This window comes from Crotalus tigris, unplaced genomic scaffold (assembly GCF_016545835.1).
Source record: "Crotalus tigris isolate CLP2741 ecotype Arizona unplaced genomic scaffold, ASM1654583v1 scf7180000020347.5012614909:4044961, whole genome shotgun sequence".
In the NCBI taxonomy this organism is placed as follows: Eukaryota; Metazoa; Chordata; class Lepidosauria; order Squamata; family Viperidae; genus Crotalus; species Crotalus tigris.
In genome coordinates, this window is record NW_024097978.1 from 2,070,901 (window position 1) to 2,087,967 (window position 17,067).

At 41.7% G+C, this 17,067-nt stretch overlaps 1 protein-coding gene across 6 annotated transcripts in view; it reads left to right on the forward strand.

Moving 5' to 3' along the window:
• The window catches only part of CHD1L (chromodomain helicase DNA binding protein 1 like), a 98,169-nt gene that overhangs the window by 28,734 nt on the left and 52,368 nt on the right, over positions 1-17,067 (forward strand). For all 6 annotated transcript variants that reach the window (XR_005559556.1, XM_039366540.1, XM_039366541.1 and 3 more), the window contains exons 14-19: positions 3,384-3,498; positions 5,148-5,301; positions 6,556-6,721; positions 8,261-8,406; positions 8,835-8,995; positions 9,271-9,464. Coding sequence is in view for 5 of the 6 variants with exons in the window: in XM_039366540.1 (XP_039222474.1) it covers positions 3,384-3,498; positions 5,148-5,301; positions 6,556-6,721; positions 8,261-8,406; positions 8,835-8,995; positions 9,271-9,464 (936 nt within the window). In the remaining variant the exon portion in view is untranslated. The remainder of the gene's footprint in view (positions 1-3,383; positions 3,499-5,147; positions 5,302-6,555; positions 6,722-8,260; positions 8,407-8,834; positions 8,996-9,270; positions 9,465-17,067) is intronic.

Below are 17,067 nucleotides of genomic sequence, written 5' to 3' on the forward strand. Positions count from 1 at the left end.
ATGAAGCTCATCTCCCAGACATCCATGGTGACTGTGGCAAGCCGGAAGTCCTCCCAGTGTGGCTGCATTCCCAGCGGTTGCTGGCCTCCCTGCTGTGGCTGTTGCACGCCCAGTGGATGCCGACCTCCCAGTGGTGGCTGTGGCATCCCCAGTTGCTGCAGCCCCCCCCCAGTGGTTGCTGCACATTCAGGGGCTGTTGCCACCCCCACTGCTGCTGCACTCCCAACGGCTGCTGACTTCCTGGCAGCGGCTGTGGCATCCCCAGTTACTGCAAGCCTCCCAGCGGTCTTGGTGGCGGTTGCAACATCCCCAGTTGCTGCAGGCCCCCCAACAATTGCTGCAGATTCAGAGGTTGCTGCCAGCCCCACTGTTGCTGCGCTTCCACTTGTAGCTGGCCTCCCCATTGGTGGCTGTGGCATCCCCAGTTGATGCAGGCCTCCCAGCGGTTGTTGCACATTCAGGAGCTGGTACCAGCCCCACTACTGTGGCGCTCCCCCCTGTAGCTGACCTCCCAGCAGCGGTGTCTGCAGCATCCCTAATTATTGCAGGGGCCCCAACAGCTGCAGCGCTTTCACTTGTTGCTGCCCGGCCAACAGCTTCCGCAGCTGCTGCATTAAATCATGTTGAACACTCACATCTGAGTCTTCCCTCTGCGTAGGCTTCGGGCTTGGGTGGTGCCGATGGTGAAGCTCTGGGCTATATGACCGATGGTAGCAATGATCAAGGCTTTCACGGTACCTGTGGCGATCTGGGCTTCTAGAGGAGCGATGACATCTCAGGCCACCATTTTCAGAGTGGCGGCTGGGACTGTCCCTCCTTGCAGGGCTGGAGGTTAATGGTGGTGGTTTTGAAGATGGGGAAACTGCTTGTGCTCCATAGGCGGGGCTGGGGCTTCTTTTAGGCACGGATTGGTGTCTGCTCTGCTTATCATTGTGATCACTTGCATGGGAAAAGTGAGAATGTTGTTCCCCACTCGAACTTCTCCACCAACTTCTCCACCGATTGGCTATGGGCTGCAGACAAGTACTTCCACTCTCCGGAGCCCTCAGTAACCATTGATTTCCTGGTTCTCCAGCAGCCTGGGAAACACAATTCTCAAGAGGTTCCCTCTTACAAATTAACTTTGGTCACTTTCGAAGAACTTGCTTTTGGCAGGGTCATCTCGAAGGGCTTGGAGTCTGTACTGGGCAGGGTCCACTCAGATGACTAGATCAGCTCCCGCATTTTGGGTCTTGCCCCCAGTTGTAAGACCTGAGAAGATTCCTTCTCCACTGGTGCTCTGGCTTGCTCTCCCTCCACTGAGGCTGCAGCCATGTTTGGGGTGCTGGATCCAGGCACTTCTTCCTTCTCCATGTTGAGATGTTCCCTGAGTCTTTGTCAGTCTACCCCTCAACTTAGGGATGTGACTGGAGCTCAGGACCCCAAGTCAGTTAAGGTAGAAAATGGTAGTTTTGGGGTTAATGTCATGGTTTCAACAGATGAAACCCATCAAAAGAACTTTGAGGCAAAATTCTTTCTTAAAGAACGTTTATTTGGGAAACAAAGTATCGGCACTACATAGTTGAACCCAAAACTAAATTCCCTTCCCCGGATACAAAGTAACAAAGTACAATTCCCACCCCCAATAAACTGTCATAAAATACATTCCCCAATTAGCTTCAAGCGCGGGCTTTCTCCTCAGCTCCTCAGCCCGCCAAGACATTATCAGCTCGTCCTTGGCTAGCTGAGCTTACATCCCAACACACCCCCCCCCCCGCTGCATCTGATTTCTAAAAGCATGTTAAAGGAATAGGAAATGGCTGCATTTTCATCAGTTGTCAGAGCAGGAACATCCAATGTTAGTAGCGTTGACAAATAATTTAAATCATTTACAGAAAACCTTATGCAGAACAAGATTCAGTAGAAGTTTCCGTTTAAACTAATTATTTTTATGCCAAAAGAAGAAAATTTATTTCAGCTGAATGAAAAGCAGCTTGTTGGCAAAATTCATTAACAGTGTAAAATAAGCAAATAATAAACTGTCCTTGGAACTTGGGAAAGTTGGCTCAAGTATAAACTGAAGATAAGAATGCTATATCAAGCTACAAAGCAAATGAAATTACACTGAATATTTTAACTCTTTGATCTTCCATATTTAGAAGAAGAAAGAAGAAAGCAAAAAAATAAATTATGGGATTAGAAATGTATGACATTTAAAATAATACTTTATTTTTTGTGATTACATACTTTCCATATGAATTTTAAGCAATTCTGTAATTGAAATAGTTAAACAAAGCTAGAAAGATGAAATACTGCACAAATCTTCTGTTGTCGGATGACTTTACATCTTACAGTTATCATCGTGTAAATTAATATAGAATACCCCCAAACAAACTTCAAAATTTATAAATAAAATAGACAACAGCAATCGCCCCAAATACTTTTCTAAATAACTCCATTATGAGCAATTTATGGAATGCTAATAGAATGGGGGGGGGGCTTAACCATATCGCAAAAAGGTGCTATTCCACAGAGCAGATGCAGCAGTAGAGAACAAATTATAAAAATAAGGCCATTAGCATTTTTAATGGACATCTATGTCAGATGAGTCAGGACTGTCTGAAGAAGATATTTTTTGGAGATACTGTATATAAAAGTTATATAAGAGTTGAAGTATAGAGGGTTTTAAAAGTCAGTGTTTCAAAGTTCAGATTATATTTTGAAGCCAAAAGAAAGCCATTACAGGTAGTCCTCGACTTACAACAATTTCTTTAGTGACTGAAGTTACAATAGCACTGAAAAAAATGTTTTAGGATCATTTTTCACATTTATGATCATTGCAGCATCCACATGATCAAAATCCAGATGCTTGGCAATCCAGTCATATTTATGACAGTTGCAGTGTCCTGGGGTTATGTGATCACCTTTTACAACCTTCTGACAAGCAAAGTCAATGGGGAAGCCAGATTCACTTAACAACCATGTTACTAACCTAACACCTGCAGTAATTCACTTAACAACTGAAGCAAGATAGGTCATAAAATTGGGCAAAATTCATTTAACAACTTTACATGCACTGTCTTGCTTAAAACAAAAATTTTGGGTTCAATTATGGCCGTAAGTCAGGGACTACCTGTATTGCCCTAAAGATGCCAGATAGAATGTGCTCATCTAGATATCTGCCCAATACAATCCAGGATAGGATGCCTCCCTTTGAGACATGATAATCTATTTGTCTAATTAAATGGAATTTGAAAATATTATTACCGATTTATAATACAGTCCTGTATATTATTGCTTATCAAATGAAATATTTATCTTTATACTTTTCACTTGATTCAAGGCTACAGAATGGCTAGTTTCTTTTTATTGTAATTTCTAAATATTCTCCTTTATTTTCCTAGGTGGAGTTGGTATCAATCTTACAGCAGCAGATACAGTTATTTTTGTTGACAGTGATTTTAATCCACAAAATGATGTGCAAGCAGCAGCCAGAGCCCATAGAATTGGCCAGAAGAAGTGAGGGAAAATGTGTGGTTTGTGCCTGTAAATGTGTGTTGTTGTTTTTTTAAAAAGGGCATAATTTACCAGTCCTGCTACATTTTGTGGGTCCCTCCCCAGACCGCTAAAATGCACATTTGCAGCTAAGGTATGATTTAGATTCAGAGTATAGCACCAGTTAATGTACAGGTAGTCTTACAGGATTGCTGTTGCTAAGCGATGGAGTCATAAAGTGCAGCATCACATGCTTAGCAATGGCAATCCAGGTAGTCTCTGTTGTCGTAACTCCAAGATACGTGGGTCGCTGTTAAGCAGGAAGTGAAGGTAGTCCCAGGTAAGGAGCATGGGTGTGTACTGGAAGGGGGGTACAACACTAGCTGGGCATGAGTTGAAGGGTGCTATACTGCAGCACAAGCTCAGACAGGCCAAGGAAAGAGCTTGGGCTGCATGTCTACGAGCGCAGGGAGGCTGCGGACAGAGGGTGCATTTGCCGGTATGAGCACAGAGAAGCCCAGGGAAGGAGAGCACTGGTGGGTACGAAGAAAGGAGCAACTTGTGACCTTTCCTGCTGGCTTCCCCATTTACTTTAGGCAGATGGCCGAGAAGGTTGGCAGTGGTGATCACATTGCTATAACCAGTCATAAGTGTGAGCTGGTTGCCAAGCATCTGAATTTTGTTCATGTGATTGTGAGAGCATCACAGCAGCTGGTTGTAAACTCTGTGCCATTCTTATTTGGAACAGCCACTGAATGATCATAACTCGAGGACTACCTGTATTGTATATGGAAACAAAAGAAATTGTTCCAAGTATAGAAAGTGTACTTGAAAGTGATATCCAGAAGCTGTTATGAGCACTCCATCTATTCTAGTAGCATTTATTGAAGCACCTTGTTTCAGAAACAGTGTAGCATTAGTATTTCCATTTAAGTATCCCATACAGTACTCTCTGGTTATCAGCAATATGACCCTGTGCCACAAACTGTTTAGGAGGCTTCACTCATTCTCTTTATAAAATATTTGCTCCAAAAATGGACTTTCCAAGAAAATGGGGGGGAAATGTATGACAGACAAAATTATCTGCTGTGATAAGCTTCAAAGTTTTAAATGTTTGTAAGGATATATGTCCAACAGGATTATTGTTTTCAGTCTTTTACCCTTGTAAATTAACGTTGAATCTTTTGAAAACTATTTTATGAACATTTTTATGAATGGTCTCAATTGGCTTTAAACTTGTGGAAGAAATAAGAAGAAAATCCAGTAGCACTAATGCTTGAAGAAAAGAATGCAGGAACCAGCCATATTTGAGCTACAACTTTTGTAATCCTGTCTCTGGTATATTGGATGGGATAAGTTAAATTCGAAAACACTCAGAAAACATCAACTTGGCAATCCTGTGTTACAGTATTTTAGAATTTACATAAATACATAATTCGTCATCTTACAGTCCAAAATGCTTCAATGTAAACTGAAGTTGGAGTACAAAAATAACTGGAGGGCCCCAGAGTCCCATCTCTTCTTTGGAAACGCTGTTACCTCCATTGTTGTGGAAACAAAATTAAAAATCCTGCAACAATGAGACCCGACAGATATTTGCCATATCCTGCTGCCATATAGACACGATTACAAATGATTATATTAATATACATTTTATTGTACTTTTTTTAAAGACCAGTAAAAATCATCCGCTTGGTTGGGAGAGACACTGTAGAAGAAATTATCTACCGACGAGCAATATCAAAACTCCAGTTAACTAATACTGTTATTGAAGGGGGGCAGTTTGCACTTGGAGCACACAAAACTCAGGATATATCAGATGGTCAGGTAAGAGATGCCAAAAAGCAGCTTCACAAATTTCAGAGAACAGTAGAGGAAATACGGATAGGTAACCTTAAAGATTAAATGGTGTCTCTGTATTTTTTTAATTCTATAAAATATCAAAATTCTGTATATGAAGTATAAAACGTTTGGTTATCATTGGTATATACCACAAACTCTTATTTCTGAATCTAATAGTGATTTAAAGTTGCTTAATTTCCTGTAAAGGTTCTTTTTTCTCATTCCTGTGCAAAATGTGCCTATATAGAATAATTATTCATCTCATCCTAAGCTTGCTCTTTGGAAAGAAATTGTCTCTGTAACCTTCCATTTCTTACTCTAAAGTTGCCATTCTTGATTATCATTTCCTCTGCATCGCAAGCAAGTGAATTTTCCATCCTCTCGGCACAATCCTTACTTAATTTGCCATAGAGACAAGTCATCTTCATCCTGACATGTCCTTTCTTCCTAAATCTGTTTTCTCCAGCATATTTATATTCTAGTTTGTTGTTAAATAAACTTGATGTCCCACAAGATAACAGTACAGTAATATTGTTGTGGTTCCGGCTAATGAAACATTCCAAAGAACTTCCAGGCATTTATTTTCCTAAAAGTCTTTTATTGTTACAAAATGTCGGCACAGGCACAACGGAGGGATGCTAGGATCTAAGTTCTCTTCCTCTGAGCAGTTAAATTATCAGCATGTTCCCTCCCTAAATTAGCCGTCATATCTCACACTATCCAATTAGTGTGACCTCTTTCTTTCCCCAGGCTTTACCCCCAACGCCCCTTCTGCTCTTTATTAACCCCATATTTACCAGACAATTCTGCATATTGTCAAAAGCAAGAATATACAATATTTGCAGCGTTGACAAATATAAGGAATGCTTTGATTTAGTCCATAACAGTGTTTCTTAAACTGTTTTCTTTCAGGACCCCTTTCTACTTTTTGGGAATTATGGGGGACAACAAAATAGTTTTTGTATAGGTTGTATTTATCAGTATTTGCCATATTAAAAATTAAATTTGGTGTATTGCTTCCATTATCACCTCTCATGATTGTTTGAAAGGGTATTAATATATTATTTGTCAACATAAACTGTTAAATAATTTCACAGACTCCTGAGGGGGTCTTAGGAGATCCCCAGGGATCCTCAGATCACACTTTAAGAAACACAGATCTAGCTCAACTTTCTAAAAGAAATGGGGAAGTGAGAGTGAAATCCTTTAAATGTCACTGTATTCTCTTTTTTTAAAAAGCTAAATGAAATCCTGAAGTTTGGTTTGGATAAATTATTGTCATCAGAAGGGAGTACTGTTTATGACATAGACTTGAGAAGTATCCTTGGGGAGACAAAGGGAGGAATATGGTCAATGGATCCAGTGAAATCAGTCACGGAAATAAATGAAGAGCAAGCTTTGGAAAGTAAGTTGATGAGTCTAACATAAATATAAAATACAATAGAAATCAGATTCCTCACTTGGAACTCAGATTTAGTTTTGAGCATTAACATTACATGTATATGCTGTCCATATTTTTCTATTCTCTTTGCTAAAGTTTCTTATGAACATGCACATTGTGCTAAACTATAGTTAGTATTATGTTTTGCTGAATAAACTGTGGTGGTCTGCTTTTCTCATTATTATTTATTTATTTGTATCTCGCCTTTATTATTTTTACAAATAACTCAAGGCGGTGAACATATCCAACACACTCCCTCTTCCTATTTTTCTCACAATGACAAACCTATGAGGTGGGTTGAGTTAAAAGGTAATGACTGGCGCAAAGTCACCTAACTGGCTTTCATGGCTAAGGTGGGACTTATAGTCCCAGTCTCCTTCTTTCTAGCCTTATGCTTTAACTACTAGACCAAGCTAGTTACATGGAGCCTGAGATCTCTGAATTATATGTGGCCTCTGAATGCCTTGGGTGGGGCTATCACAGCTGCTGCTGATATTGTTGCTAAGTAATTTTTATGAAATGCAAGGAGGACATCATTAAGTACATGGAGAGGAAACATATTTGTTTAAATCAATTTAAATCAATCTTAGTATTTATCTTGACAAGATCTACTTTTCAGAGTATGGCCATTCTCGGGCCATTTTAAGACTAAATACTACTTCTGACTTTAAAAATGTTTATAAGAAATTCTGCTTTATAAATAACAGTGGTAGGGTTTGCATATGTCATTAAATATAGCAAACAATATTATAGCCTAGCACAATGGATTAAATACATGGAGTGTCTAACATTTGATGTATATAGAAGAAGTATAGTATAGTGCTTAAAGTTTTGATCTGGGGGCAGGGAGACCTTACCTCACCTGAGCCGTGGATGCTCACTGAGGGATTTGTGGCCAGCCCAACACACTGCATGTGATTATACTGAAGAAAATTGGAAGTGGAAATACTGTGTACACTGCCATTAACTCATAGATGAAAGAGGGGGTGCTAAAACAAAGAATAATTGGAATTGAACAATCTTCATGAGCCCTACTTAAATATGCTTTTTGCAACTTAATTTTTTGCTTGTATTTAAAGTGAACTGGTGGTTGAAATGTAATTTTATCTTTTGAAAAAACCTGTATAATACAACAGCTTCTTCCCCCCCCCCATAAAAAGGGCAGATACAGGAATAAAGAAAATATGTAGGCTGCCCCATCATTTTACAACTAGAAGATAACTGCATGCGCTGAGTATGGAAATAAAATTGGAAGGAAATTCTGCATTCTTTATATTTTCATTGAATTCTTACAATTTAAATATCTAAAATTTCTTTTGATTTATGGATTTATTCAAGTAAAGGATATCAGAATGTCAAATTTGGATAAATAGGGATGTTAACATTTATCAGTAACTGGGGAATTCTTAAATGGCAAAACATTTTAAAAAGAAAAGAAAGAACGTTGGAGCTAATCTTAAAGTTAAAATGTATGTCACATTGGTGGTTCATTTTGTTTTTAAGGCCACATGTACATATTTGAGGGCAAAGACTATTCCAAGGAAACTAGCCAAGGGGACAAGAAGGCATATGATAATTTATTAGAACATCAGAAAACTTTCCTTGAAGACCTCAGTCAAGGAGGAAGCATTCTTCGAAATAAAGAAAATGTAAGAATAATATGACGTTTTGATATTTTGATTAGTGTATCAAAATATATTTGGAGTTTGTATACAAACATAACGGGATATAGGATGGAAAAATAATTTCTACTATCAATTTCCTTTAGATTAAGTTTTATCCTATGTTTGGCTGGATTTACCAGTTTCTATTGATATTCTATCCATCAATTTCTAGTCAATCCTGAATTTTAAAAACTCAGCAAAATTAGGTACTGGGTAGAAAGTTATAATTATTCAGATGAATTTTCAGGCCAGGTAATCTGGAAAATCTTAAGTTAATGCAGTGGTGTGTTCTTGTTTTGATAAATTTTCTGGGAAATTGACCAGAAGAACCTCTCATGGTAGTGCATGAAGAGGAATATAAAAGCAATTTGAGATTTAAAAAAAAGATTATATCTTATAGATTATTTTTTTAGATTCTTATGACTGCTGATATGAGACCTAGTAAAAAAAGGCAAAAACTGAGCCCAGAAGAGCTGAAAGTTCGGCAGAAAAAAATGCAGGAAGGAGTAGCAAAGAGGGCAAGGCTCAGAGAAGAAAAGAGGCAGAGGGCAGCAGAGATTGAACAGCAAAAAAAGTAAGTTTTTTGCATGCTTTGCTTCCTCAGCAGTTGACTCTGTTCCACTGGGCTTCAGTGAAAGAGCATTTGTAAATTAGCCTACTATTACTGGCAGCCGTTCCTTTCTCTGCACTCTTGTTTGTCTGGAATCTCTTTAGAATATGGGCTGCTTTCATGCTACTATTTCAGTGGTACTGAAGAAGATTTGAACTTAGCTGATGTTTAAGCTTACAATAAAATCAACTCTTCATTATTTATACAAAATAAAGGGATTTTTTTCCCATTTAATTCAGGATTGCCTTGTGGGAAGCCAATCACTATCAGTCTTGCTGCCTTAAGTCAGAAGAAAGCAGTGAGGAAGAAGAGGAAAAAAGTCAGTTGCATTTAGAATATACAGACTCTGAGCAGACTTCTATAAAGTATATTATGGGTGATGTTACCCATCCCATAGTAGGAGATGAGGATGCCATAATTGTTCATTGTGTAGGTAAGTTAAGTAAACTTTAGCCTAAAAGCCGATATTTTGTGCATTGTATATTTTTATTGTTTGCTTTATTGAGAGAGAAATTTGCAGGTGGAATCTATCATAATTCCCCTCTATTCCTTCCCAAAGGAAAAGAAGTCTAGATATTTGGAAATGTCTGTCAGAACCCATTCCCTTTTCATTTCTACCTATCCCCTCTGACCTAAAAACAAATCTCACTTTCCCCTGGGTTCTGCCATACTCCCAAGGGGGAGGGGGGATGTGCCTGGGTGTTATTGCTTTCTCTTCTTCTATTCGCTACAATGTAATAATTTGCTTCCTGCACTGCATCTCTCTCTGAACTTTCTTCTCCCTAACCTGTCAGCTAAGAAGAGGGTGGGGAGAGAAAGAAATACAACCTCTGGAACCTGGCTTATTTTTCTGTTCTCAAAAGGAGGTGCAAAGAGCTGCTTGAACATTGCACTATGACCGCAGCTGAACCAATGTTATCTCCTCTTTCCCATGATGGACTTAGCACCTGGGGATTGGCCGGTTTGAACCAACTGGATGAACTGTGGGGTGGGGTTTGCTTGGGAACACTTTAAAGTATCGATCTACAAAGGAATCCCTCAGATCCTGTCTATTATGCCTGCTATCAACTACTTTTAATAAAAGTTCCTATTGGAGGAAGAGTTCTGCTTTCTTAAGATGTGGGATTGAAGTGGGTCCTTATATTAGACAGGACCTGCAGTAATAATCAACCTGGAAGGAAGACCCTTACCAGGGAACTTTGCAAAAACTACAGTGTCGGATGACGGGGCAGGGAAGGAAGAACCCACCGTGAAAGGGGAGCCCTCCCTCCGGCAAAGACCCTGCCAGTTGTCAGGATCCGAGACGTCATGCTCCTCAGAAGAAGAAGTGGTGGAAACGTGTGACCACAAACCTCAGTGGTCCATGGGTGTTGGCAAGAAAGACAAGTGGGAAAAAGTATCAGGGAAAGTGACCCTGAGGCGGGGCAGCCACCAACCCAGATGGAAGCAAGAGATGGAGAAATCCCTGCACTTTAGCGATGAGGAAGGAGGTCGCTCGCAGCACTCGAACTGGATCCTAGAGAAAGCTATTGACCTGATGAAAAGAACCCTCGGCTCTCTCGTGGAGGAGAACCCTGAATCCCAGGGCCGCACCAACACCTTGGGCTACAACCGGAGAGACACTGAGGGGGCATCGGAAACTGTAGCCCCGGGGACGTCTGCGGAGACAGCAGCTATCATTTTGGCAACCCCCACTCCCCGCCAACCCGCAGATGGTGATCAGAATGGGAGACAACACCGTTGGCGAAGGCACCCAATCCATCCAAAGATTCCCGCTGCTGGACGCGAAATTCAGGGGGGAGTCGCAATGCTTGGGGTACTTCTTAACCCAAGTCCTTAGCTACATGGAAGAATACGGGCGAGACATCCCCAGCGACAAAGCCTGTATCCGTATCATGCAATCCGCTTTGGATGGGGCAGCCACAGACTGGATGGTGAACCTGCATGATTCCAACACTCCAGAGCTCTACGACTTCAATCACTTCATGTCCTCCCTGAGAAAGCGATTCGAGGACCTCCTTGCTGATCGAAAAGCCCGTGAGAAAATCAAAACAGTGAGGCAGGGCAGACGCCTGGTAGCTGAATATACACAAGAATTCTGGGCCATCGCCAACAAACTAAACTGGCCGGAAGACATCCTCCTTAGCCATTTCAAAGACAGCCTAAACTACGACCTGTATGATGCCTACCTACCTCTGGGGGACCCACACCGACTCGATGAATAGTATGTCCTGGCAGAGGAAGCAGAGATTGACCTACTGAAGAGGCACTGCCAAGAAAAAACATGGGGCCGCTCACTTCCTGAGATGATGCGCGAGCCAGCGAAACCACCGGCTATGGCCAAGAAGCCAACAGGCTGTTTCAAATGCGGGAGGGGCATTGTGCAGTAGAATGCTGCTCAAAAGCCCCTCGAAAGTGGGCGGTGGACACCTCGGACGACAGCTCGGAGGGCGAACCCCTGATAAGTGGACCCATTGTACCCATCCTCAAGACAGTGACTATATTAGCCCACTCCATACCCAAAACTGTCAAAGTGAAAGCCTTAATAGACTCTGGCTCCACCTGCTGCCTCATTAGCCCGATGCTAGTGGGGAACTTGGGCATCCCTGTGAGGAAGCTAAAACAACCACTCTCATTCGGCCAGTTAGATGGGTCCATAGCAGGGGGGATGCCAGCTACCCTAGCCACTTTACCAGTCCACCTATCCCTGGGGAACCACGAGGAAGACATAATGTTTGTAGTGACCCCAGGCATGGAATGCCCAATGATCCTAGGGCTGGAGTGGCTAAAGAAATGGAACTCCTGGGTAAATTGGAGGATGGCAGAACTCAATTTCCTGAAGGGGGATCGTGCGAACTTAACCCCCCAAGGAGTCCTACCAAACCCAGGAGCGGAGAAAGCATCGGTGGTAGAGGAAAAGGGGCTACCCGAAATCCCAGAGGAATATGGAGACCATGCTGAAGTTTTCAGTGAGAAGCGGGCAGATGAGCTGTCCCATTAGCAACCCACAGATTGTGCCATAGAATTCAAGCCTGGGGTAAAACTCCCGGAGCCAAAACTATACTGTATGAGCCCTAAAGAGAAGGACGAAATGGAAAGATTCATAAATAGAAACCTAGAAAAGGGCTTTATTGAATCTGCCAAGCCTAAGGTAGCCACCCCGGTCCTCTTTAGAGAGAAGAAGGATGGCACTTTGCGCTTGTGCATGGATTACCATGCCCTGAATGCAATCAGTGAAAGTAACCTATACCCCCTACCCCTCATGAAGGACATGTTATCACACCTATCGAAAGGAAGAATTTTCACTAAATTAGACCTAAGGGAAGCGTATTACTGCACTAGGATTAAGGAAGGGGATGAATGGAAAACTGCATTTAATTGCCAAATGAGATGCTACCGATTCAAAGTTTTGCCGTTTGGACTACAAGGGCCCCCCCGCAGTATTTATGCAATTAATCAACGAGGTACTAAGGGAGCACCTATTTAAGGGGGTCCTGGTTTATCTAGATAACATATTTATCTTCACTGAATCCAAAGAGGAGCATGTCAACCTAGTCAGAGCGGTTTTAAAGAAACTGCGAGCTACCCACCTATATGCCAAATTATCGAAATGCGAATTCCACCAGGAAAGAATAGACTACCTGGGTTATCGCATATCCCCGCAGGGCATCAAAATGGACCCCGAGAAGGTCAGGGCAGTACTAGAATGAACACCACCTCGCACAAAGAAGCAGTTGCAAAGTTTCCTGGTTTTCGCACACTTTTACCACCAGTTCATCCCTTCGTTTGCCCAAATAGCCCTGCCCCTCACGAACTTAATAAAAACAAAGGGAGAATCCTCAGTGAAACCCAGCCAGCCACTAAAATGGACAATGGAATTCCAAGCAGCATTCGAGAGGTTAAAGAGACTCTTTTTCGCCGAACCCGTACTGAGGCACCCAGACATGGATAAACCTTTCATAATACAGGCGGACGCAAGCTATGTGGCAGTGGGGGCTGTACTATTACAAGAAAATGACTAAGGGGTATTGCAACTGTGCACATACACATCCAGAAAACTCACCAAACTGGAACAAGGCCGTGTGGGAAAAGGAAGCATACGCTGTGAGATGGTCGTTATTTATGTGGCACCATTTCCTTGAAGGGAATAAAATCCCTTTTCAGGTCTGGATGGACCACAAAATCTTGGAAGCCTTAAAAACACCCAGGAAGCTCACTCCCAAGCAAGCCCGCAGGTCCCAGCATTTTCACCAATTCCGTTTTTTATGCTCAAACACTTGCCGGGGGGAAAGAACTTCCTGGCAGATGCACTGTCTCGCATGCCCCAATATAACAGCATGTAAGCCACTGGTTCTAAGCCACTCACGCCTGAACCAAAACTGGCAGTGCCAGTAACCACCAGAGCCCAAGCTAAAATAAAGCCGCAGCTAGGTAGCCAAACCAGAATCGAATTCTGAAAAACTTCAGAAACAGATGAATGGTTCCAGAAAAATAGACACATGTACACAATCAAGGACGGACTGCCATGGGTGGGGGAGAAGTTATATATACCAACCACCCAGAGGGTCACTTTCATGCAGCTATGCCATGATACAAAATAAGGGCATTTTGGATTTGTAAAACATTACATTTAATTTAAAAGGCAATTTTGGTGGCCATCCATGAAAAAGGACATAGAAAGTTAACGTGGCCAGCTGCCCAACTTGCATAGCTGCTAAGAGGTTGCAAGGGAAATTGCCCGGACTGTTACAACCAGTGGCGAATCACTCAGCCCCCTGGAAAGAAATATCCATGGATTTTATAGTGGAATTACCAGAAAGCAATGGAAACACTGTCATCTGGGTGGTTACAGACCTGTTTTCCAAACAAGTGCATTTTATCCCTTGCCAAAAAATTCCCACCGCAAAAACCTTAACGAAACTATTCATGCAGCACATCTACAGACTGCATGGGGCATCCCAATGCATCATATCTGATAGGGGAGTGCAATTTATTTCAGAACTTTGGAAGGAATTTTTATCCCTCTTAGGAACCACTCAGGAACTGTCATCTAGTCCAGGACTTTTCAACCTTTTCACCCATTGTACCACTTTTAAGATATGGCAATATCCGAGTACCACCAGTCGCCTTGCAAGGTGTCAAAAACTTGATGATTCCCCCCCCCCAAAAGGAAAAAAGTGATAAAGTACAGGTAGTCCTCGACTTACAACAGTTTGCTTAGTGATTGTTTGAAGTTACAATGGCACTGAAAAAAGTGCCCTCCAAGCCACAGCCAAGCAAGACACCTGTCTGCCTACCTGACTGCACTCTTCCTCTTGTCCGATGTTTTCACTGTTGTGAGCATTTCTGTTGAGGATTGGCAGCGGTGGTGGGATGGGGGGGTGTTTGGTTTTTATTCCCCCCATCTGCTGGGTGGTTGCAGCAGGTTTTGGTCACTTCACATGACCCTGGGACACTGTGACCGTCATAAATATGAATCAGTTGCCAAGCTTCTGAATGTAAATCACAAGACCCTGGAGATGCTGCAACATTCCAGCTGATCAACGCTTCTTCTGGGCTCAGCAGAAGCGCCAGGATCAGTGCTGCTTTCCAGCTGATTGGTGCTTCTTCAGGGCTCAGCAGAAGCATCAGGATCAGCGCCGAGCTCCAGCTGGAGCCTGGCACTGATCCTGGCGCTTCCACTGAGCCCTGACAGCCCTGCAGCTCCAGCCATCTCGCACTCAGGCTTGTGCTGTGCTGCCACTGGTTCAGCTCATTCCCCTCCCCCTCTACCACTTTTCTAGGATGGTCGCATATCATCTGCCAGGTGCCAATGTACCACAGGTGGTACCCGTACCACTGGTTGAAAAGCCTTGATCTAGTCATCATCCTCAATGCAAAGGACAGATGGAACGTTCAAACTCAGTACTTGAGCAATACTTAAGATGCTTTATTAATTTCCAGCAAACGAATTGGACGGACCTACTCCCTTTCGCAGAAGTTGCTTACAATAACACAGTCCACTCCAGCATAGGATACACTCCCTTTCAAGTAGTCACCAGTCAACATTTTAACCCTATGCCAGAACTGACTCCAAATGAACCGGCAATCCCATCACTGAAAGAATGGATAGCACAATTACAAAACACCTGGCCAATAGTTAGAAAAGCCTTAGACAAAGCTAGGCAAGCATACAAAGCACAAGCAGATAAAAAGAGAGTAGAACCCACACCATTCATTGTAGAAGAAATGGTATATTTGTCTACAAAATACCTAAAATCCCTACAACCCTGTAAAAAAACTTGGAACAAAATATATAGGATCTTTTCCAATTAAAAGAATCATAAACCCAGTAACAGTAGAATTAGAACTACCCCAAAACCTCAGGCAAATACACTCAATTTTTCACTGCAGTTTGCTGAAACGAGAACAACAATTGCCCTTATGACCAAAAATCCCCCCACCACCACCTCCAATCATGGTTGAAGGAGAACAACACTTCAAGATAAAAGAAATCCTAGATTCTAGGAAGTATCACGGGGCAACTCAATACCTAGTATCATGGAAACACATTCCCTCTTCACAAAACAAATGGGTCTATAAACATCACATCAAAGCACCTAAACTGCTAAAGAAGTTTCATACAGAATATCCGAACAAACCAGACTAACCTCTATACCTGTTTTGTTTTCTCTACAGGTGGATCTCTCTTATTTTTAAGGGGGGCAGGATGTCAGAACCCATTCCTATTTCATTTCTACCTATCCCCTCTGACCTAAAAACAGGGGGAGATGTGCCTGCGGAGTTATTGCTTTCCCTTCCTCTATTCGCTACAATGTAACAATTTGCTTCCTGCACTGTATCTTTCTCTAAACTTGTGGTCACCCCTAATCTAGAGGACATCAGCAAAACATATCAGTTGTATAACATTGTCATGCTTTATCTCATTCAGTTGGACTATTAATTATAATAAAATATATCTGTTCTAAATAGCCAGCTAGCATGATCCGGCTACACATCATTGGTTACTGCAGAATATTAAATTCAGTGGATATCTTCCATTTAAATACTCTACAGAATTCCAGAACATGGAAATACAAATAGTTTATGGAAATATTACCTAATTTACATTTTTAAACTAACAGTTTTCCCCGTCTTAATTAAAGGTTAATATAGATTAGGTTTGCAGAATTGCGAGAGGAGAGGGAAGTGAAATTGTCTCTTGACGCAGAGTGAGGGGATGGCCACAATTACTTTAATTTTTTATTACTATGCTTGGAATGCCAAATACACCGCTTGAGCTTAGCATAAGTTACAGAATAGCCCTATAATTATGGGTAAACCGCACAAGGTTTTTTTTGACTTAAAAATAAATGAAATACTACATTTAATTGTTTTAATTCATTAGGACAACCTATGACCCATTGAGTCGTGTTTTGAGAGAAAGGTAGTACAGATATTCCCCCCTTTTATCACAAAGCCTAATTTGGCTGATGTTATTTTTTTACCCTGATTCTGGATAGCATCATCACCTCAGAAGAATATCTATATCATGTGAGTGCAGAGATGCTGCCATGGCTAGAACTTAATTGGTCTGAACATTGTGGAAATTTCAACTCCACAGAAGTGATGGTTAGTGGATGATTAAGTTAGTGGATATGAGGAGCCTTGATTCAAAAATTGTTGCAATATAATGCACCATGAACAGGAGCAACTTCTAACTTCCTACCAGCTTCTACATAGGCTTTATTGTGGGAAGCTGTCAGGGAGCACTGGAAATCATAATCTCATGAATGCAGGAATGCTGCAACAGTCTAAATTTTGTGAATAAAAGTGTGGTGTGACCATTGTGGAAATTTAAATTCCAGAGGAGTAAATAGGTCCCAGATTTTTTATGCATTCTTATAGTTCAAAAACTGTTCTGGCATAATGCATTATTTGGATTAACTGGAGGGCATAAACAGACAAATAGAGTTTTAGTAGTATATAGATATATTGTCCATTTTTCAGCCCAAACTAGAATAGTTTATAAAAAAAAGATAATCACTATTCTTGCA